This window comes from Xyrauchen texanus, chromosome 32 (genome assembly GCF_025860055.1).
Source record: "Xyrauchen texanus isolate HMW12.3.18 chromosome 32, RBS_HiC_50CHRs, whole genome shotgun sequence".
Lineage (NCBI taxonomy): Eukaryota > Metazoa > Chordata > Actinopteri > Cypriniformes > Catostomidae > Xyrauchen > Xyrauchen texanus.
Window position 1 is genome coordinate 21533121 of NC_068307.1, and position 24664 is coordinate 21557784.

A 24664-nucleotide genomic window follows, 5' to 3' on the forward strand; every position below is an offset into this window, starting at 1 on the left:
ACATTCTGTATCACTGGAAAAATTGAGGTTTATTTCATGGTAAGCAGTTCTCTGATAACGTGAAATGTAGACAGTCTCCAAAGATTATTGATATGAGGCACAATAATAATCTGTCCTTAAATTTACAAGTCTGTTCGCTTGAATTCTGACGTTGTTTTTAGGCAAAGCAATTATATTATAGTAGTAATAAATAACTTTAGAAATTACCTCAAACTGTTGATGGAAAAAAGATGGCAGTACAGCATCTAACACCACTGTCACATCGGTACTTAAAGTACACAAAGAAGAGCAATGCTAACGCTAGCTAGATAACTACTGAATGCCCCCTTAAATAAAAGGGGCAAGTAAAAAAATTTTTTTGTGGTAATCAATATTGTGCCACAAAAGCTGTTGATTGAGCTTAATTTGTATTGAACCCGGAATGTTACTTTAATTGTAAGCAATTCTTGTTTTTTCTAATGTTTTTTCTAAGAGCAATGACGTGTAAAATAATGGCATGTTTATTGCAGTTCAAGTTAAACACTAATACTAATATAAAACTTAATAGTACTGACTGATACCCTGGTGCATCTTGGCGGGTTAATTAATGTAAACACAGTTGGATAAATTTTAACTGAATGGAAACAGGCAAGAAAATAATATATGGTCTAAAGATTGCATTTGTTCAGTAAGCCTTGCAGTGTAAATGAAGCCTATGATAATCTTAGATTTTTCTTGGGTCATGTGGCAGGGCGGAGGGCGGGGCCGGGTCGTGATCCTACGCACCCGGTCCCGTATTAGGCTAATCAAGCCTCCAAGGTATAAAGGTCGACTGCAGGGTGTCATGCGGGAGAGAGAGATCGTTAGCGGACATGTCGTGTGTGTTTGTTTCTTCTTTTAAGTTAACTATTATTTATATTGAAAAGCCGGTTCTCGCCTCCTCCTTTCCATTGATCCCTTTACACTGGTGCCGAAGCCTGGGAAGGAGGAGGGATATGCCGTAATAGAGTTCTCGCCACTACCGTCCACCCCAACGGAGCAGCCGCGGCCATCTGACGGGGGACGAGGAGCCCAGCCGCCTGAAGAGGACGATGGCCGTCGACCGCGAGGGGAGAAGGGGCTCCTAACCGACCGCCTGGAGTGGTCAGGGCCGCTGCCAGGGGCGGAGGAGTTTCCTACCAGCCGCTGAAATGCGGCGGGGTTTAAGACCGCCGACCGCGAGCGGGGAGGGGCTCACTGCCGATCGCCTGGAGCGAGAGAACCGCTGCCAGGGGCAGGGGAGACCCCTTCTGTTCCCCGGGGTGTTACGTCCGCCAGGGGCTGGAGGACTGCCTCGGATCCGCCCGGAGAGGCGCGGCTGTTGTCCGATAGAGGGTGGAGGAGTGGCCGAGGAACAAGCTGTGGCGTATCGGAGTAAGAGTTTTTTTTTTTCATCTCTCTCTCCTCTCTCTCTCACTGTTGCTCTGCGTTGGCCTTTATCCTCTTTTAAATTTTACAGGTTTTGGGGGGTACTACACTGTTACAGGAAGTACCCCCCCATTTTAATTATTTCTGTTTCCCTCCCCTTTTCCCCTCCCTCGTCCAGGTAGATGGGGATGACCTGCTGGCAGACAGCGCGGAAGGCGTGCCCTCCCCCAGGGAAAGGGGATGTACGTCAGGCCGGGGGCTACCCAGCCTGAGAGAACGAGTGAGGAATGTGGCAGGGTGGAGGGCGGGGCCGGGTCGTGATCCTACGCACCCGGTCCCGTATTAGGCTAATCAAGCCTCCGAGGTATAAAGGTCGACTGCAGGGTGTCGTGCGGGAGAGAGAGATCGTTAGCAGACATGTCCGTCATGTGTGTGTTTATGTGGTCTTTTGAGTTTATCATTAAAACTATTATTTATATTGCAAAGCCGCTTCTCGCCTCCTCCTTTCCATTGATTCCTTTACAGGTCACTTATCAACTGTAAGTCTATTGGATTTGTTCAACCTGTTTTGTCATCTGCTATGTGGAAATTTTAATTGTGACTTTTAAGTCTTCCAGAAACAATAACACGCCTCTGCTCCTCAACATACCACGTATTTTTTGGACTCATTTATTTCTGTAACTCCGACAGTGTAGGAAGAGTTAAACACCAAAGTTGTTCAAGTTTGTTCAAAGTATGGGCAGTAACAGTAATTACCACTAATAAAAAAACAAGGTACTATTTTTTCCTATGTAAAGTTGTTTTGTTTGTAATTTGTGTCAGATGCGAGTAGTAATACATGATGCATTCTGACCTGGTACGTTTGCATGCAGCTCTCGATCTCAGCCTGCGTGAGTGTAGTGGCGTCTTGCTCCTCAGGCGGATCTATCCAAGAATCTCTCTTTGTCTTAATATCAGCCCTATCCAAGCTCTGCCCCCTTTTCCTGAGCCTGACTGATGTGTTGCTTTCAACCCCCATCAGCAGCGGCTCTGCTGCAAGTTCCTTCATTTCCGAAAGGCCGTTCTCATCATCATCATCGCACATCTCAAAAACAGAGGCAGGGTCCATGCCACGCTCCACCATGGTAGGGCTCCCCTCTTCCATGAAGCTATCGTCCACTGGACTGACGCAGCTTGCAGACTTGCGCTCTACCTTCTCAATGAAGCTTACCTTACGCAGCTTCAGCCCGCAGTCGATGAGGCTCTCTGATTCGGTATCTTCTTCGCTGTGTCTTTCCCCAGGCTCTTCTTCTGCATCTTCATCTGGGACACCACAGCCACCATTCAGACACTTGCGTTCTCGCCTTTCCTGTGGGATCTCCTCACCCATCTGTGGGTCCCGTAGACCTGACCCAGGCACATTGAGGTCAGTGGGTGAGAACTGTGCTTGCCCTGCTGCGAGTCGCCCGTACTTGAGCAGTGCTGAGACAAGAAGCTCCCACACAGCCCGCAGCGTGAGCTCGCCCAGCCTGTGGCGCTCGGCCAGATAGGGCTGCAGGACTTCTTTCATATTCTGCACAAACTGCCGGATAATCAGCAGCGTGGCCAGCATCTAAAAGAAAAGGGACACAGTATGTTACCACAGGGTTTTCAGGGTTTCCACTCCTTTCAAGGTATCTAGATTCCTGGACATTTTATGTGATAAACACCTGAACATTTAAGAATTCCATGCAAGAGGAAATGCTGTATTGTGGTTTTTGGGATAGCTGGTAATCACAGCCAACCCAATAAGTTATCGCTTTTGTGCAACCTTACTATTAACTTGCAAGTTAGTTCTGAGCCCTTCACTATACAATCTTATTTTTTATTTTTGGGAAATGTCCCAAAAATCGGACATATGACTGGTTGTGAAATATCCTGTCTCCAGCTGAAATAGATATTTTGATTGGTTCTGCCACTAAGTCAGACTTGCCTATCCATGCTCCATGTGCATATGTTTTATTATAATTTTATACTTAACATTTTTCAAGGACAACTAATTATTTTCCAGGGCATTTAGGTAATTGTACCATTTCCCATGATTTTTTCACAACTGTAAATCTGCGTTACAAAAATCCAGGTCTCCAATCCAGATTTTTTTACAATTCGTGGGAACCCTGGTTATATTTTATCAACTCGCACAAGTCTTCTTTTAAAATTTTGGCATAACATCTGGTCCCATTTGTAGCTTATTCTAGCCAACAACAACCCAATTAGACAGGGACAGACTATTTGACCGTCATGTGACCAATCACAGTTTGTTGGGTTTTCCGAGCCATTTAGGGCTGTACAAATCTGATCAGACTACAATAGTAGACCGGAAAAAATCATTCATATAATGATGCCCCACTCACTGATTTTACCAAAAATAAATAATATCGCCCATAAATGTGTGTGTACACTTTGATCAGAATTTCTGTGATAATTTGATGCCTATCCACCTTATTTAGCATTGTAAATCTCGCAATTTGTTTTATATTATACATTTAAATATTGAGTGTAAGTTTATAACATTATGTTTGTGTTATATTACCCTTGGAATTAGTTTTAAACAATGAATGACCACACAAGGAGGTTTCGATTACAGCTGCTGAGAGAGTGACAGTACATTTGGCATATTCTCCCATTTTACTGTCTTAATCCACCACTCTCTATTTTTTCCTCTTCTGGAACGTCATTAAAATGTAAGTGGATGAGTGGATTTTTCTTTTGGTCTTATAGAAAACGGGTATGTGAATTCGACATCCCATTCACTCCCATTCATTGATGTCGAAGTTTACCCTGCAAGCGTTTACTTCCGCGTTCCAAAATCCGGAGTGTGAAAAAGGTCTATTGGCTAGAATACACCGCATTCAGTTTGACTTTTCTTTAGCCAAAATCGGTCTGTGCTTACCAAAATTCGAAACACTGCCCACAGTGGCCAGAAGGGTTAGTGTTGTAGGGCGTATGTGCACATGTGTCCATTTTCCGGGTGAAAAGTTCCCGAAGTGGTGCCAGAAGCTTTTGAGTGATTTGTGTTTGTAAGATTTGTTTTCAGAAAAAGAGTAGATCTGATGTTCACCTGGTCCCGTCAGAGTCTCTTACCTCTTTCAAACGCTCCATGTCTTTGAGGTAGAATCCAATGTAGAAAAGGCTGAGATAAGAATTTACAAACTGAAACTGTGAAAGAGAAACAACGATCATATCCTTCCGAAACAAAATAATGTGAAATAGCAAAATAGTGAAATTAACATCTAATTAATAGACAATAGCAAAATGGCAAACAATATTTTATGAAAAAGAGTGTGCTAGATTTGAAACCCAGAAATTGTCTGTAACAGCACATTCTAGATTTCATATTGTGATGAGGAGGAGGGCGGGGCCGGGCCATGAGGACACACGCCCGGCTCTGAATCGGGCTAATCAGCCGGAAGAGGGATAAAGACAAGCTGGAGGCTCCAGTTTGGGAGAGAACCCAAGGAGAGTGTGTGTGTGTGTGTGTGTGTGTGTGTGTGTGTGTGTGTGTGTGTGTGTGCTCTATGTGATTGTGTTTAAGTTGACGAGTTAATGTATGTTATTAAAACTTACACTGACTGTTCAGCCGGTTCACGCTCCTCCTTGCCCACCTTACCCCATTATATTGGTGCCGAAACCTGGGAAGGAGGAGGGATGCACTGTCACAGAGTTCTCGCCACTGCCATCTGCCAGGGGAGCAGCCGCGGCCGTCTGCCCGGGGACGGAGGGTGTCGTTGCCAGCCGCCGAAGTCGGAGGAACTGATGTCATCTGCCGATAAAGCGGACTCACTGCTGTCCGCCAGGGGAGGAGTGAGCTGTCGTCTGCCAGAGTTCTGAGGAGTGGCTGAGGACTAGGCGATGGTGTGTTCGGGGACCGGCGAGGCAATTTTCTCTCTCTCTCCTCTCTCTCTGTCGCTCAGCCTCGCTCTATCCATCTCCCCTCATCTCTCCCAGGACTCCAAAAAGGTGGGGAAGACCTGCCGGCAGACACAGCCGGAAGGGCAACACCCCCCTCCAGGAAGGGAGGGGAGTACGTCATGCTGGGGGTTTCCCCGGCCTGAGTCGGGCGATGGAGGAGTGTGACGAGGAGGAGGGCGGGGGCTGAATCGGGCTAATCAGCCGGGAGTGGGACAAAGATGAGCCGGAGGCGCCAGTTTGGGAGAGAGAGAGCCACATGTGGCTGCTGTGTGTGTATGTCTATGTGTTTGTGTTTAAGTTGATTTAATTATTTATAATAATTTATGATATTAAAAATTACGTTGATTGTTCAGCCGGTTCCCGCCACCTCCTTGCTCACTTTACCCCGTTACACACATACTCCAAAATGTATAATGTTTTAAACAGTACTTACAAGAACCATTTTGATGATGAGATTTTTCTCATAGGCACTCTGGAGTCTGTAGTTTTCTGTGGGAAACAGAAGATAAAGGAATAAGCATTCACCTAGACAACAATACAGTGTTAATCTGCATTCTTTGATCCTGCATTTTACTTCCTGAGCACTAATTTCAGAAAGGTTAAGACCAACATCATTTCAGCACTCTTATATTTCAGTATTGACATAATTTGAATTAAACTTCCTAAAATCCTTTATTCCCTTCTACAATTGTTTTGTTGAATACATTGTTTACAAAAGCATTAAATGGGAAATTAAGCAATTGAGCTCAAAGGTGCACAAACAATTGTCTAGTGATGACTGTATGACAGTAAATTGACTCTTGAGCATTTCTCTGTCTGGGCGACAGTACCACCATCACAGAAGAACTGCCAGTACTCAAGAGTTGCTGCCAGTACTGTGACGTCATTTGGTTGTTTTTGCCGGTACTGCGTATCAGTGCATACTGGCTAATTGTTTACACCACACTTAAATACTTTTGAATTTTAAATATTAAAAAAATTCTAAAATTGTTTAATGTTTTATTTTATTAAGAAATAATAATAAAAGAGAGTAGAGGTGTATTCAAGTATTGTTTTGTGTGAATTGCATATTTATTGTACTTTTGAATAGCTTGACAAAAATGTTTTGTATCACAGCACTGACCCAACAACAGTCTTTCCTCCCTAGATATTGTCTGATACACTCACCCATGTCGTTTAGCCAGCAGGCGATCTTTCTGTACACCTCATCACATGCTGTCACAGTGATGGCCAGCATTATTTTAGGGATAAATCTGGCCACTCGTGGAAGCTCCTTAATCCCCATCACAAATTCCTGCCAAACGTAATTTCATTAGAGGTCACATCTCATGAACTACTCTACAAGTGTTTGGACTCACCAGTATAGTATTCCTATTTAAAGGGGTCATATCACACATTTGTTTTCCCTGAAGTTCACTTATGATGTTAGTCTATGTTTTCTGCAGCAAAAACAAATTAGTCAAAATTAATTTTTTTGGGGGTCATTCTAACAATTTGGTACCTTTTGGGCTTTGAAACCTTTAATAAAGGAAACATACGTAATATCTTAATGTTTCATCCAACCCTGACATCGGCATTAATAACGGGAAATGCTTCCTGTGGTGCGACTGATAGCATCTTACATCAGCAGCCTCAGAGACACAAGTTCTGGTCCCATGGAAACCAGAAGTAAACTTGTCCATATAATCAGTGATTAGATGTGAAGGAGAATTTGAGTTCTGAGTACTTGATTCTTTTGATTTCTTAAAATATGACCCCTTTAACTTTGTTAGATGATGTGAATAACACTGTAAGACAGTACTAATTGCAAATGCATTGTAAAGGATGAGGCTTTCCAAAAATTCCAACTTCACATTCCAAATGTATCTGTCAAGCAATCTGTGTTTTCAGAGGTACAATGGATGTTTGGAAAATAAATCTGGCTACACCAAATATGAATACTGTAGGTATTTGAATGCACATGTTAAAAAAAACTGTAATGTAAAAATCATTATCTGAGTATGGCCTATAAATAACTTCCTCAATTAGAAAGTCTTCCTTGATTCACAATGGACGCCTGTTTTTGTTTTCCGGTCTCCAGTGTTTTCACTTGCAGAAGCATATGTTCTTATTGAATAATGTAATTTGTATTGTATATATTTGCAACAATTGTACAAAACAAAAAAAACCTGTGGCTCCAAGTGCTGACACTATGTAACTAATTCGAGTTATGACTCGAAAATGCACAAGTTAAGCCTGAACTCATTTTTACTCCAACTAACACCAACTAACTGGTCCAGCGGCAATTAGAATCATCATGCTGCCGCCCAGTAGTTAGTCAGGAAAACTGTAGATACAGGTGTATATGTGTGTGTGAGAGAGTTAATAACTCACCTGAATCTCAAAGCAGACAAGCATGGCCAGAAATACAAAGCTAAGGCATAATATACAGACAGGAAAGCTGACGAGCCATCTGAACACTCTCCTCCTCCACGGTGGGTAATAAAACTCTTCACAGCCTGTCACTGGACTGCACCGCTTTACACCCTGATCCAAATATTATGTGATGAAGAGAAAAAGCGAAGTCTGTTATTTTTTTAGAGATAAACAGATAAGGACCAATATTTCAGATGTATTTATAACACATTACATTACCCTGAATTGAGGTCTTGGTTCCTCTAGTGGCTCAGTTGGGGTGTCCAGTGTACCCCACTTATATGCGAGCTCCGCCCCTCTGCGTTTCCATCGCTCCAGGAACAGTGTGGCCCACACCACATTAAAGAGAGCAAACACCACACAACAGATGTCCCTGCTGGTCTGAGAGGACAGTTGTAGGAATATTAATTAGTCAGATATATGGAATATGTGCAGTGGTAAACACAAATACAAAAACATATTCACATGTCACTGAGGATTACGTAACTGAGCTTCTGTAAAACAGCCTATAAAGGCATAGATCACCGAAAAATAAGAACTCTATCATTATGTACACACCCTCATATTGTTCCAAATCTGTGGTATTTTATTTCTTATGGGGAACACAAAAGGGGTTATTTTGCAGAATTATCTTGCCCTCTGCCGTCGCTCTCAAATCTAACTTGCATTCATGCGCAGTACATTTAATATGGCACATTGATAACATTAGATATTTTTGGTTCTCTCATGTCTTAAACATGACGTGATGCATCTTGATAAGAGGTTCGGCCTTAAAATGTGGCCAAACCCGACCCATGCCCTAGACTGCTTGACCCGACCAGTACTCTCAGATTTGAAGTCCGAACCCGACCTGACCTGCACTGTTAGATTAACAGTTACATGAAGTCGTCTTTGCAGCCTGAACTTTTTCAGAATGTCGAATCTTTGAACCACTTGCCCTGCAAACAAGCTAGATGAGGCGCAACGAGTTAAACAGAACACAGGTTACTCGAGATGCATTTAAATAAAAGTTATTTTTAACTTGACACTGTGTCTAAACTAAGATTTGTGTGAGAAGCTGAAGAAACAGCAAGATGAGGTGCAACTGTCAAAGCAATCTGTCCAATATATGTTTACATAGGAAAACAATTGAAAAACTGTGCTGATGCGCACAACAACACGTTCGGTGTGAACAGCCCCTAACTGACAGTTTGTCGGGTCCAGGGTCATGATGACAATGAGGACAGAATATGTATTTTTGATTGAAATATTCCTTTATTCATACACATTATTATTCCTAGAGTAATTCGGTAAGAATGCAGAGGTGGTTCAATACCTGATCTGATTCTGTAAGCATCCACAGTACAAAGCCAATAACAGCCGGATACAACATGGAGGTGGTGTAGAAACCCAGCCAGGCAAAGTACATGGCAATCTTTACCCCAAAATAGTCACAAATATCATCTAACACAGAAAACAAAGGGAATGCAGACAAATTTTGTTTTGAAAAGTAAAGATTGAACAACAACAAAGCGTGCTGAATTCCAAAACAATAAAGAATGTTAAGCAAAGGAATCTGGTTATCTAAAACTAGCCATTATAGCCAAATTACCTTTTGATCTTTTGCAAAACCCGGAAACAGAACAAAATTAATTACAAAAGTAAACTTTAGTTTTGATAACCTTTTCATAACTACTAACCCAGTGGCTGTTTTTCGCACACCGCCTGCACCCATGACTTCATCAGCTGTCCCAGAATCCTTTGCTCATGAACTGGAAAGAACTGCTGGATCACACCTCGCGCTCTCAGCTCAGGAACTGGAACATACACACACAGTGCACACTCACTAACACACACACAAAACATGAACAGGTATTCAAAACTTTGGTAAAACTTTTCCTTGTCCAGTTCACTACATGTGTCACAAGCAACATAAAAAGTCTCAGCCTGCTCAGTAAAACTCCATCGAGACAATGTTACACAAATATTGAACAGGTATGGATTACGCACTGTATACATACATAAAGGCCACTGGTACAGATCAGGCAGACACTTCTCAGGGCTGTCAGGAAGTATAAAGAGAAGAACTCACTGATTGGCTGCCCTTCCAGAAAGTGGATATTGTGAAGAGCCTCGCCCTGTTTAGCTCTTAGATTGTCCAGCCAGTATTTTATTATACACTGACGTTCCTGTGACAATGAAAGGAATAGGGTTAAATTTATTAATGTTAAATAAAAATAAAAAGTCAAGCACAGTGAAATTTCTCAATCCTTTGAGGATAATTTTTAGATTGTTGTTGACATACTACCCCAAATTTAAAAAATGTTTTTTAGGTTATTTTACAGTTACACTGGCGAGTCAAATATCTGATGCACAGTCAGGTGAAGGACCTGCGAGGTGAAGAAACAGAGTTCACTCTCAATGTTTTCATAGATGTAGTCTTCCTCACAGGAGAAACTGCGAGAGCCAGCACCAAACTCCGGCTTCACACCTTTCTGCAGTCCCATCTCTTCAGCTCCTCGTAAAAGACTGAAAGCACAACAAAAAATAAAACAGCCTTAATACCAAACTGAAGCTAGAGTCTAACAAACTGTCCAAACACTAAACAAAAAAAGTGCATGAATCGAGTTTAAAATAATCGTCTAATGTTCCAGAACATTCTCTCTGTGTTTTTGGTAGCTGACATTGTCATGTACCCTGCAATGTGAAAACCTATACTTAATTTGAAAATATTTTAAACAACATTTTTATAGTCATTTAGGACTAATTCTATTATTTAAAAAAAAAAGTAAAAACTTGTTTAAAATCTTGAAAAACTTAAAATGACAAGTTACAGCATCTAAAATATACACTTCCCTTATACTTTCATATACAATCTTGAAATCTGTTGAAACAACGTAAGCCACTGTGATCGAGCCACTTTCATAGTGCTCATGAACGCTCAATAGACATGAAATTTTTTTTTGTTGTTTCTCCCCAAAACCTAGCATATGTCATCCAAAAGACTTGAAATACAAAGCAGAAGACACATGGACTACTTTTATGATACTTTTGGATTCCATTTTACAGCTTTAAAGTAAGGCACTATCAACTGGCACTGTGCTGAAAACATCTTTTGTTTTCCACATAAAAAAGAGTTGTACTGGTTTGAAATGACATGAAGCTACCAGAAAATATGACAGAAATTTCATTTTTGGGTGAACTATTCCTTTAATGTAAAGAATTAAAAAGATCACTTGAACTCATAAATTGCCGTGATGCATTGAGGTCCAGACATTCTTTTGAGAGCAATGTTTGAACATGGCAATAAACATCAAACTAGCATCTACTTAACTGCATTCTTTAAGAAAACTACACTCAAAGCATTAACATGGTTTTAAAACACAGCCATATATCATACTTCAGTGCCTTTACTTTTTCATGCGGAGTACACAATGATAATTGCATAAACATCAGCTGAAGAAATCATTCACAAACAAAGAAGACAGACCACTCAGAAGCTCTACCCTTCCCGTTCCCTCTCTTACTTTTCATATGTGGCCGTGACGAAGAAGGCATACATTCTGGTGTGTTTGTGATGTCGGATCTGGATGATGAGTTCTGGGATGCCTAGCCGTATGTGGTTCAGGAGCCAGAGCAGAGTGTGGTCATCTGTGCTGTCTGAATGCATACAAATGTAATCACTCCAATACTGCTATCCATTCTACACCATTACATCTCCATTTCGCAACATTATGCAGTCCAGCGTAAAAAACATTATAAAGAAATAATCTGTAAAATACAAGAAATATTATACATAATTGTGGAATCACAAAATAAACAGAATGCCTATGGGCGAGCACATGGCGAGTGCTCTGCTAAGTTAGAGTGCAATCTGCATATCAGATCTGTATATTGTGTTGGTAGGTGATAGAGGAAATTTTCATTTTCCTAGTACTTGCTGCCATCTTGTAGGATGAACTTACATTTTTTTTGCTGGGACATTTTGCAAACATTGAGAGTCTGAATCATAGGCTTTCATTGATAGGGTTTAAGAAATGAAATAAAAAATGTATGTCCATCATAAGATTGAAAACATATCCAATATTATTTATGAATTATTGGAATCTTTTATTTTGGGGCTTTTTTTAAGACACCAATATTTTGCAAGTAGTTCACTATTGTGTATATGGTTAGCGTTTAAATTTGGTTGTAATGGAAGCCAAATTATGTCTCTAGCACACCAGCATCCCTTGATGTGCACCATAATCTGATACATTTGCTGGTCTTTCAGCAGGATAAACAGGGCACAATGTGTTACATAGTCTTGTGCATGAATAGAGGACCAAATCACAGGACTGAATAACTTTAAAGATGCTGCAAGCAATGTTAACATTTTTAACATGTTGCTCAGGTTTTCCGATTGGTTTTTAGTGTTTTGCTCTGTGGTTGCTAGGGTGTTCTGGCTGGTTGTCAGGCGATTGTTTACTAGTGAAAGTCAAAAGACTCCATTCCCAAGTCCCCTAAGTATGATATTCTGATATCTCTAGGCATGTCTCGGGTGCTTCCTAATCAGGTGCATAGATTGCGGTCAAAACCTGCTGGGTATTATTGCCAACTGCACCTCCAGCAGTGTCTTCAGTCTACCCCAGAGGCGGCGGCAGCCGATTTTGCCGGGGCTTCAGCCTCGAATGTTTTGAGTGTAGCCCCGAATGTATTTTGAATAGCTGACTGACAAATATGAAACCGGACAATAGCCTATGTAAACCCCCGAAATCATAAGTTGCCTTATTTCATTGTGCTTTGGCTTTGCACATATTGCATACAGCCTGTAAAAATAGACATAGGAATAATCTAGCCTATAGAATAAGTTCCTTTGCTGTCGGTAGCCTATGGGCGACTCTGTTTCTTCCTCTCTGTTGAATATGCAGCAGGTAGAGGAGGAGCTTGCACAGTCGTTGACATCAACTAACGTTACTTAGTGGCGAGTTAACAGCAATTAGCAGGAAAGACAGCAAAAACTAAGCAAATGAGGCTTTGGGGATTTTTCCGAAAGAAGTCAGTGGGTAAGAATTCACATTTGTTTTTGTACTTTAAGTCTTAAGATCATCATCTAGCTGGCTTTCACCCACAGTAGGCTAAACCTCAAGAGTTGTAGCCTCTAACCTCCTCATTTAGATTTACGCAGCTTGGTAGCTCCGAGTTAACGCAGTCAGCTCTCACGCCGGAGACCGCGGTTCGAACCCTGTTCGGAGTGTACATTTCTTGTTTATCAGGTGTTGTTTTCGCCAAGGATAACCAATAAGCATTAACATAAAATGTATGTGTGACTTGTTTTGTGATATTAGTTTGTAGGAAATATACACTTTGATTTGATTAAATGGTTTTGTAGAGTGTAGCAAAGATGAGCAACAGACTGAGGAGTAGCAGCTGTGCCAGAATCAGGCATGGAAACTGGTAACAATTAATAAGTCACTTTACTTTAGAGAAAGTTAAAAGTGAAACATTGTTTATCTCAATGATCCTAATGAAAGGATTTTGACAGATGAATTATTCTCATAGAGCTGATGAGAATTATATACAGTTCGATGCCATGGTGTGTCAATGAACTTAGACTAAATTCATTCATGTATTGCTTTAACTTAGGATCTTATACATCATTTTGACTATTTATGTCAAAATATATAAATTATTTATATTCAATATTTTTTTTTACCTCACTTTACTCACTATAATATAACTCTTTTGTGATGAATTTATGTTAATGTACATGAAAATTCAAGAGTCATGATAGATCTAAGGGCAGTCCCACTGATCTGCTCTTCCCAATACATTTTCTTCAATGGTATTGGTCTACAATTTGACATATGTAGCACTTGATGAATTAGTTGTTTGAAGCTGATTTGCAATAAGTTATGTGCTGTATCTGTTCTTTTGCATCACAGATGATTCAGGGAGGAGAGAGGATGTTGAGGATAGTACAAGAGTGGAAGATTTAGGAACTGTAGAAACAGGCCCAGCCAGAGCAAAACTCAAAGAATACCCACTCACCAGCTTTGGACTACAGAGAAGTGGTTGCTAGTGTGAAAATAAAATTGTCTGGGATAAGCCCCGGATGTCCTTCAATGCTGGAAATGCCTCTGGTCCACCCATCATAGATGTTTTGCCTCATTAATCCCAGAACATTTCCTGGCGGTGTGGCAGTGTTCAGGGACGTCTCCCTTCCATTCCCCACAACTTGACACAAGACCTTTCCAGTTCCTCTCATTCTTGCCTTCCCATCTAGACATTCCACCTCTACAGGTTATTATATGCAGACATATATAATGTCCCCCCCACCCACGAGAAATCCTACCCTACATCTCAAGGCTTCTGCAATACTGACATCTGCTACACATACTATACCATAACCACTGTGTGGCATATAACCTCCCATGTGACCATACGCACCAACATTGTGGCTAAGTGTGTACTAGCCCCACTGGCACCGTTAATACGTGCTTAGTGCCCCAAGTTCCATATGGCATAATACCTCGCTAAATAAACTACATGCCAACCTATTCAATAACCCTAGCTAGCATACTTGACAGACACAAGCCCTAGTATTCCTTTCCTAATGTAATTACACCACACATGATCTTAAACCTCACAAATGTTCCCTATCTCAGTGTATCCCTATCACTTCTGCACCCCACACTTTTTGTCCTTCTTTCTTAACCATAGCCAGAAGCTACGTTTTTGGCTTACTTTGCCACATGATTTCTTCAATGCCGAACTAGAGATACCAAAATCTTTCAAGAGAAGCTGCATTCCTCCATCCATTTTCCCTGATCTTGACATCCAGATCAGCATATTTTAACTTCTTCCTCTCATGGGCTGCCTCCAGTCCCTCTTCCCATGGGATGGTAAGCTCAATCATCATGACTTTTCAAGCTGATGTTGACCATAACACTACATCCGGCCACAAAGAGGTAATGTGACCTCAGAAGAAAATTTCAGCTGCTGGCCAAGGTCGATCGCCATTGCCCAATCTTTTTCGTGTGCAAGGATTGATCTTGCTTCCCTCTGCTCACTGCCTCACATGGCCCCTCCCTTTATAACAAAATCATGATCTGCCTCTGAGGAGCATGGTAGCCTTTGTTTGCCTTTACCCATTTCTAGGATGTGCCATACCACTGAGACAAATTTCCAGGGCTTGGAAGGGTGTCATAGGTGAATCTTATTAGAAAACTTAGTATAGCCTGGAGTATCTTCCATAGGTCAGCCCACCCTAAAGCTCTATCAGATGTACCCTCCCATACGGTCTAGTGTCCTTACTGCTGCTGGGTAATCATATACCCTTCCTCTTCCATCCTAGATATTTCTATAACTACCATAGCTTTCTTCTGTTTGCTGGTGGCTGCTAACCACAGTTTGGGAGCCACCCCCCATCCAAGGCCTGATCTTCTGGATTGGGTTTTTTCAGTATCTCTTGATGCTTCAGCCTTAAAACTGCCCAGTTTACAACATCCTCCACCATCCAAGTGAGGTCTGGTCAGACATGGGCTTGACCAGCCCTCACAGGCTGGTCTGTCAATTCCAGTACCTCTAAGACCAGCCTGATCTTCTCCTGGTTGTAGCTCAGGATGATAGACTTTAGTGGCAGCTGTAAGGCATTTCTTCCAAACAATGCTAAATATGTAAGACAAGGAGGTAAGCCGAGCCAAGCCACTTCCTGATGTAACTGTTGGCCTTAGTATCCATCCTTGCCAATGGCGCTTTAGTGGTCTTACAAATGTTTTGTGGCCACATCAGATGCCAGTTATTCCAGACCTTGAATTTGCCTGAGAGATGACAATGATTTATCTCATCCAGGCCCTCTTTCAGCTGCTTAAAGGGTAACTAAACCCCTGCTCAGAGTCTGACTCCACCCACTAGCAATATTTGAAAAATGCTTGAAAAGTGGGCAGACCCCAGCGGGGATAGAGGGGACGAACCGAGGGCGGGGATGAGGGCGTGCACCTGAGACCCGTAGTGACAGATTAATTGACAGCTGCTGTCAGACTCTACAATGGAGAGTGACTAGAGTGACGCAAGTAACTTTGCCACGGAGCGGTCTTTTGAAGTCGAGGACCTTTCTCCCCCACCTTCACCTGAAGTGGAGGAGGGTGAATTGTCTGTGGACAGGGCCGGAGCCATATCAATTCGAGCCGCTGGCTCAAACTGCGGTTTTAACTCCCTGTTGAGCATCCGAGTGCGCATTCACCTTCACTCGCGTGCAGGAAAAACAAACGAAACGCTGTTCAGTGATGTTTAACCTTTTAGCAGGATTTTTATTTAGCAAGCTTCACTTGAACATAACATCAGTTAGCTGTTCTCTCAACTTAGAAGAATGTGACGTAAAGCGTAACGTCATCATGTACAAAACCATATCTCCAAATAAAACTATACAGGTAGTCAATACCGTAATACAATGTATAAGGGTGCAATACGTTTAACACTCCCGCATCGTGAACGTGCGTTTGTCGGCCCCAGAGGATTAACTTTAGCCTAACCATAAATTGTGATTCAAATATATATGATCACTCACCTGAAGACGCCGCTGAGGTGGTGGAGTCCATGCAGGAGGAGCAGCGTTTGGCACTGCGTAAGCTTTCAGCTGAGCTGTTTGGAGAAGCCCATTTCCACCTCCATTGTGTTGGAGAAGCAATCCGCGTAAAATGCAGTTTGCACACTCCTACAGCTCTAGGCGGGAACTCATGGTCTTCCAGAACAAGGACGTGCAACCCCTGGCGCCTAATTTCCAAGTCTATATGGAAAGCAATACAGTCCAGCAGTGCTGTTGCAACCAGCAACATTACACCTACCTACCATCCTGACCACTGTACTAAATACAGATAATCTACGCTAACTTGAAGCTATCCTAACTGGCCTAATACTATGCTACTAACTAACTATGCTTCTAACAATACTACACTAACAAATATGCTAATTAACTACCTAGGCCACACAAAATAATCTAAATAACTATATAAATGCTATGCTAAATAGATGCTAAAATACTCTATCCTGATCGTTTTCAATACTCGCAATTCCAACTCCTGACTCGCTACAGTGGTTTTGACTGAAACGAGATGGTTTTATACTGCCATGGGCGTGGTAGCTCGTACCAAGGGCGTGGTGAGCTGGAACCTGCTTACGTCAGCTGTCACCGCTTACGTCACAAAGTACCGCAAACAGCCAATAGGAAAATTCAACTGCAGTAGCCACCGTTTAACCTGAAGAGGGCAGCACTCAGACGTTTTTACACCATATATTGTAGAATTAAAACACTTTATACACAAATGTCAAAAAATTACTTGAATCAATGACCAGTACTAATAAAGCCCCATTCTTACAGATCATTAACTAAAAAAGGTTGGTTTAGGGTTTAGTTACCCTTTAAGGACCAACCCTGTCACATGTTTTTTTAAAGATCTGCAGTGTTTTCTTTCCCTAAACGTCTAATAGGCTGCTCTGTCAGCACTGGGATTCTTTCCCCATCCACCTAAATTATACCTGGTCGCTGATTACTCCCTTACAAATAGCTATGCACATACCCAAACCTAGCCCATGCCAATAGCTTGTGACGTTATCCATAAACTGTAGCTGCGCAGAGCTGGAAATCTCACCCCAAACTGTACACGGATGTCATGCACCAATTAGAATGTTGGTGGATTCCTGTTCCACGGGTATAAAAATGGCCACTGCTCTTCGCCCCTCAAATGGTATGCACTGCTTTTTCAAGCAACTCCCAGAAGACTGCATAACAGTTTAAGAACTGTGAAGCACTTCGTTTACAACCTATATGGTATTCGGGCCTGGGGCAATAGTTGCCCTGGCTCTTCTTACCACCTCCCAAGTTGCTGTTTCATGTGGTCTTCTAGTTCCACCTTCGCCATCACTAGCTTCCCACTCCTCTTCTCCTTCAGGAGGTTTCTGGCAAACTTAAAAAGGTCCTTTATGAACTTTGCCCTTTCATGCTCCTTCCTTCTCCAGTGTCGAATTATTTCTGCCCTCCTCAATACCACTAACCTAACACTTATGCCATCCCACAACATCTTCAAGCCCTCCTTATCATGCTCCTCTGCCCTCATCCATGCATTTTGATGCTGCCTCTACTCCTTCACCAGTTGGAATATCTTCTACTCTGTTCTACCCAACACCCAGGGACCAGTCTTCCTCACTAATGCTTCACCAAATCTACCTAAGCATTCTTCATAAACAAAATCACTAAACATGTTAAACTTGGCCTCAACCCTTCCACAAAGTGCATTCTCAAAGGTTGACCACAGATATCGATCTACAGTAGTCTGCACCAAGCATTTTTATCATTAGATTTTGGCCACTTGATTAGCCTCCTTCACACTGGTTTCTACTTATTTACTTGCCTTTTGTTTCTCATCAGTGGATTAAAGGCTGTTTCCTCCTGCATCTCCCCTCCCCCGACCCAGACTTGTCATGCTGGTGGTACTGTTCTTCTTTGCACCCCTTTCACAACAGTGGATTCAGTAATGGTGTGGTACTCAATGTATCCTTCTTGTCTGACCTCCTGCTGTAACCAAGGTTGTGTCTAGCTGTTTCCGCCACATTTCATCCTCCCATTATGAATCTGCAGGCCTTTGTAGGTTGTTATCCTCATCCACCTGTACCTGCATTTCCTCAGGATCCTTTGCTCATCAGCCATATTCCTTCTATTCATAACCGTAGAGTCCATCTTAATTGGTCCATTTTCCATCCCTCCTCTCAGAGGACCACTGGGCTGTTCCTTGTATTATGCTTGTATTTGGTTAGGGTGTCTCATGTATGAGGACCTGTGGGTAAGGTAACTATACTGCCCACCCCTGTGCAGAGACTTTCCAGCAATCAGCCAGTCTTTCCTGACTGTCCTCCAGTTTTCCAGGGACTCCAACTGTCCTAATCACAGTAGTCACTGGTTTCCAAGATTAATAATCAGGTGCACAGGTAGCTGTCAAAATCTGCTGGGCATTCTTTCCTGCTGCACCTCTGTCAGTGCCTTCAGTCCAGCTGTGGGGTCATCAGATGGAATAATATACGTACTGTTTAATGTAAGTTATGTGATTTTTTCCTGCCGTATATTTGAAGGCCGGGAGAAAATCATCAAGTCCAGTTTCTTAGAAAAATAATAGCAAACCTCTCCTCAACAAGTTGATGATTTGAGGTTACCTTCATGTCTGTAGCACAAATGGCGCAGGACAAGTTACACACCAAAATGTAATATTTAGGGTTACACGTTTGTTTAAATTCATAACCCTCAGAATAAGCAATAGTAATCGTGATGCTTTTTATACTACAAGTTCTAAAGTTACTGTGTGAAATGAAAAATAAATACACTGTGAGAAATTAGAGAAGACAATGGATATTTGAGGCACCTGGAAAAGTCATAAGGACATCACAGTTCTCTGTGGGCACCGTCTTCATCCAGGATTTATGGGACATGATGTGTCTCCCCGCCTGCAGCAGACGCTTCCCAAACAGCTTATCTGAGCAACACAACAAGGAAAGAGAAGAAAAGGAACCGTCAGTCACTTTGCCATGTTGCTATGTACAAATAGAGCAACTCCAAGCCTTTCATTCTTTCCCCTTGCTCTCAGTGCCAAGTTTAAATGTCACTCTCATTCCCTTTGAAACATGAGAAGACCACGCATAACTGCTTAGTCCCGGAGTCCTGACAGCACAACATCCAGTGTCTGAATATGAACAATAACCTGTGTGTGTGTGACTAGGGTTGTGTGCTCTTGGTAATCTTGGTGGAGTTTTATGTTTGCTTTTTAAACAGAGTAAACATGGCACAGATGGATGGATGAACTTTTTTCAGCACAAAGTAGGAGAGTGTTAAAAGACCAGCTGCACTGCAAAACATCTGACTTCTCTTACAGAAAAGTACTATGATACAGTGAAGCTATCAGATGGCAATACCCTTGTACGTTGAAGTATTCTGTGGTACTAAATAATACCACATCATGTTCCATGGTATTTACGTGGTACTCCATGGTACTTCAAAGAATATAATGGTATTACAGGGGTACATGTCCAAAAAATTATATTTATTTTTTATTTATTTTTTCAAGCCATTCAATATAGAATCACATTTATTAATCTTTTTATATACAGGAGTAGCATTATGATTCCTTGTTTATTATGTTTCAGCCTGAAAGTCAACATGAAAGAGTGTTTGCAACCCATTTTACTAAAATGTGAGGTATTTTCTGAGAGAATCGGCGACTTGATTTAAATCATAGGGAATTGTCTGGATCATACAAAGTGGTCTCTACAGTATATGACAGGTGGTTGGAAGGGAGGGGTTGAAAATGATTTCTATTAAGAATGAAAATAGGGTCATTTTGATTTCATGACATATCAAACACATTCAAATGACAAATGAAGAGCTTCTCGGCAGATTTGGGCAGTGTTCTGTTTCCTGAGTAGCTGCTCTCTAAACTGCTGTTCACATGGCATTATGATAACTCATGCATGACCTTCAGAAAGTGGGACACATTCTACATACAACAATCACAGGCATTTCAGATCAGAAGAAATATTTGAAAGCTGTGCAAATAAAGACAAAATAGTATTTACAATAGAAATTTCAGACAAATTTTAATTACCATGACTTAACCACGATTTTCAAAATGTCCTGATATTTTACCGTGGGAACCCAGTTAATATAGGGTATGGAACATAGACTGTAAAAAAAGATGGACGACGCCCCTTTGCTCTTTTCCATTGGTGAGAACTGAAGCCAGTGTCTCAATATGGCGCTGTCATCTTGGGACTTGAGTCTGCGCAGTTGCGATTTCGGGACCAGACCTGCGCAGTAGTGAGCAGGAAGTAAAGCCATGAAATCAAGGCCCCGCCCTCACTCTCACTGAATCAATCGCTAGCACACACCCCTGCACTTTTGACTTATGATGGTGTGAAATAATTAATTATAGAAATTTAGATATTAAATTTAAAGCTCCAATCTCCTCAGTCCTCCGAAGCTCCCGAAAAAAAGTCAGTTGGTGCTTCAGTGACTACTTCGCTCAGAGAAACTGTCAATCACAGCTGTCAATCATGATGTCACAGCACCGTTTTTATAGTATAAAAACAAACTTATTTTGAAAACAAACACTTGAAATTACATCAACGTGATAGAAACTACAGTAAATGACAGAAACTATCTTTGGAAAAAAGATATGTGAAGTGTAATTTAATTGTTTAGTTGGTCTCACGTCCCGCTGAATAACATGGGGAGGCGGGGTTTATGACCTATACTACGACCAGTCACCGGGGGGCGATCGAGACGTTTTAGCTTCACTTTTGAGGGCTTGTGCGGCACACTTGGTATGGAATAACAACTATGCAAACAAAGGACAACGCTCTACATTTTTTGAATTGTTTTTCAAATATTGTTGTAATTTACCCACTACTAGAGGTTGGTAGTCTACATTTACTCCAATACATTTAATTGAGTATCTTTTTGGAAAAAATTACTTTTCTGAGTATATTTTCACTCTTAATCAAGTACATTTCTGATGAAAAAAATAATTACTTTTACTTTGTTTCAATGGGTAGCATTCCTGTCGTTACATTACTAGTTTTAATTTAATAAGTGTTAATACAGTGCATCCAGAAAGTATTCACAGTGCTTCATTTCTTCCACATTTTGTTATGTTACAGCCTTATTCCAAAATTGATTCAATTCATTATTTTCCTCAAGATTCTACAAACAATACCCCATAATGACAACGTGAAAGAAGTTTGTTTGAAATCTTTGCAAATTTATTAAAAATAAAAAATGAAAAAAAAAAATCACATGTACATAAGTATTCGCAGCCTTTGCCATGACAATCAAAATTGAGCTCAGGTGCATCCTGTTTCCACTGATCATCCTTGAGATGTTTCTGCAACTTGATTGGAGTCCACCTGTGGTAAATTCAGTTGATTGGACATGATTTGGAAAGGCACACACCTGTCTATATAAGGTCCCATGCCTAACAGTGCATGTCAGAGCACAAACCAAGCCAGGAAGTCCAAGGAATTGTCTGTAGACCTCCGAGACAGGATTGTATCAAGGCACAGATCTGGGGAAGGGTACAGAAATATTTTAAGGTCCCAATGAGCACAGTGGCCTCCATCATCCGTAAATGGAAGAAGTTTGGAACCACCAGGACTCTTCCTAGAGCTGGCCGTCCGGCAAAACTGAGTGATCGGGGAGAAGGGCCTTAGTCAGGGAGGTGACCAAGAACCCAATGGTCACTCTGACAGAGCTCCAGCATTTCTAAGTGGAGAGAGGAGAACCTTCCAGAAGAACAACCATCTCTGCAGCACTCCACCAATCAGGCCTGTATGGACCAGAGTGACCAGACAGAAGCCACTCCTCAGTGAAACGCACATGACAGCCCACCTGGAGTTTACCAAAAGGCACCTGAAGGACTCTCAGACCATGAGAAACAAAATTCTTTGGTCTGATGAAACAAACATTGAACTCTTTGGCCTGAATGGCAAGTGTCATGTCTGGAGGAAACCAGGCACCGCTCATCACCTGGCCAATACCATCCCTATAGTGAAGCATGGTGGTGATAGCAAAACCTGCTCCAGAGCGCTCTGGACCTCAGAATGGGGCAAAGGTTCATCTTCCAACAGGACAACGACCCTAAGCACACAGCCAAGATAACAAAAGGGTGGCTACGGGACAACTCTGTGAATGTCCTTGAGTGGCCCAGCCAGAGCCCAGACTTGAACCCAATTGAACATCTCTGGATAGATCTGAAAATGGCTGTGCACTGATGCTCCCCATCCAACCTGATGGAGCTTGAGAGGTCCTGCAAAGAAGAATGGGAGAAACTGCCCAAAAATAGGTGTGCCAAGCTTGTAGCATCATACACAAAAAGACTTGAGGCTGTAACTGGTGCCAAAGGTGCTTCAACAAAGTATTGAGCAAAGGCTGTGAATACTTATGTACATGTGATATTTTATTTTTTTATAAATTTGCAAAGATTTCAAACAAACTTCTTTCACGTTGTCATTATGGGGTATTATTTGTAGAATTGAGGAAAATAATTAATTTAATCAATTTTGGAATAAGGCTGTAACATAACAAAATGTGGAAAAAGTGAAGCGCTGTGAATACTTTCCGGATGCACTGTAAATCTGTAATTTATTGTTATTTTTGAATGGGATCTATCACAGTAGAACTTCACAGCTGCATGCTGTCACACAAAAGTAGCGTTCAACGCTACAGAATTGTGCGCAAAAAAATGATTCTTCAATCCCCACAATGTCTTCAATTTACACCAAGACAACAATATATTTCAAGATAAAAATTTCAGCTCCAAATTAAGAAAACCCACTGTATAAATCAGCATGAAGTGCAAATGTTTTGGCCTGCCTATAGCGATTGTGAGCATTTCTGCACGTGCAAGGTTGGCGCGTACACAGCGTTTGACAGATGCAGGCAGCTTTGTCTTATGGACAACAAGATTCCAAACACAGAGATGAGGTGCAATTTACCCTTAGTGTAAAAAAAAAAAAACTTATTTTCTAAATTAATTAGACACTGACAACGCTGGAACTACATTGAATTAACTTCACATAGCACGTAAAAAGCTATGAAATAACGACAGAAGGCATGAATAAAACATGCTCTTGCTTCAGTGTATAATTAAACTTTATATACAATTTGGTACTGTGACATTGTTCAGATTTTGCACCATAATAATTACTAGAAATATTTAGTATTTTCTTCCAACCCCATAAAATTTTCCGTATTCTGTGGAACCTAAAAGATGTTAGACAGAATGTTAGGGACTGACAGTCTCAGTCACCATTCCCTTTTAAAATATAGAGGGGGAAAAAAATACGATTAAGGCTAGCATTCTGTCTAACATCTCCTTAAAGTAATAATTATAATGGAAAATTCTTGCATCATTTACTCACCCTCATGCCATCCCAGATGTGTATGTTTTTTCTCCTTCTGCTAAACACAAAGATTTCTAGAAGAATATATCAGCTCTGTTGGTTTATAGAATGCAAGTGAGTGGGTACCAAAACTTTGAGGCACAGAAAGCACATAAAGGCAGCATTACAGGAATTCAAATGACACTGGTTTAATCTGTCTTCAGAAGGGATATGATAAGTGTGGGTGATAAACAGATCAATATTTAAATCCTTTTTTACTAATAAATCTCCACTTTCAAATTGTTGTTGTGTTTTTGGAGATTCAATTCTTTGTGCATATCAACTTACTGGACAGGGAGGAGAATTAATAGTAAAAAAAGTACTTTATATATTATAATGATATGTATCTATTTCTCACCCACACCTATCATATTGCTTCTGAAAATCACTGGATGAATTAATTTTATGCTGCCTCTATGTGCTTTTTGGAGCTTCAAAGTTCTGATCACCATTCACTTGCATTGTATGGACCAACAGAGCTGAGATATTCTTCTAAAAACCTTAATTTGTGTTCTGCAGAAGAAAGAAAGTAATACAAATCTGGGATGGCTTGAGAGTGAGAAAAATAAAGCATTTTAATTTTCTGGTGAACTTTCCGTTTAATTTGATGCATGGAAGAAAGAATGCATATGGGTTTGGAACAACATGGTGGTGAATGATGACAACATCCATTATTAACAATTATATAAATAATAGTACTGGAATATAGGAGTAAACTTTGTATGTAAACATTATGTTGTATGTGGAAGTATTACTCACTACTTCAGTATTCTTTTTTACTGGATACTTTCTTACTCTTACTCAAGTTCTATTTTTAACATTATTACATTTACTTCTACTTGAGTAATAATTTTTTTTAAGTAATCGTACATTTACTTGAGTAAATTTTTTGGCTACTCTACCCACTACAATTTGTGCATTTCTGCTATCATAGGGGTCATCAGGGCCAGACGTTTTGGCGATTTTCCAACATTTATTCCAAAATAGAAAATGC

At 41.1% G+C, this 24664-nt stretch overlaps 1 protein-coding gene across 1 annotated transcript in view; it reads right to left on the reverse strand.

Annotated features, from left to right (window-relative positions):
- Positions 1-24664, reverse strand: part of LOC127625601 (anoctamin-8-like) — a 47648-nt gene that overhangs the window by 17302 nt on the left and 5682 nt on the right. Inside the window, exons 2-13 of the mRNA XM_052100884.1 lie at positions 19101-19211; positions 11238-11370; positions 10101-10239; positions 9803-9899; positions 9411-9527; positions 9047-9174; positions 7951-8112; positions 7690-7842; positions 6484-6610; positions 5750-5805; positions 4489-4563; positions 2240-2977 (exon numbers count right to left, since the gene is read on the reverse strand). Of these exons, the coding sequence (XP_051956844.1) occupies positions 2240-2977; positions 4489-4563; positions 5750-5805; positions 6484-6610; positions 7690-7842; positions 7951-8112; positions 9047-9174; positions 9411-9527; positions 9803-9899; positions 10101-10239; positions 11238-11370; positions 19101-19211 (2036 nt within the window). The remainder of the gene's footprint in view (positions 1-2239; positions 2978-4488; positions 4564-5749; positions 5806-6483; positions 6611-7689; positions 7843-7950; positions 8113-9046; positions 9175-9410; positions 9528-9802; positions 9900-10100; positions 10240-11237; positions 11371-19100; positions 19212-24664) is intronic.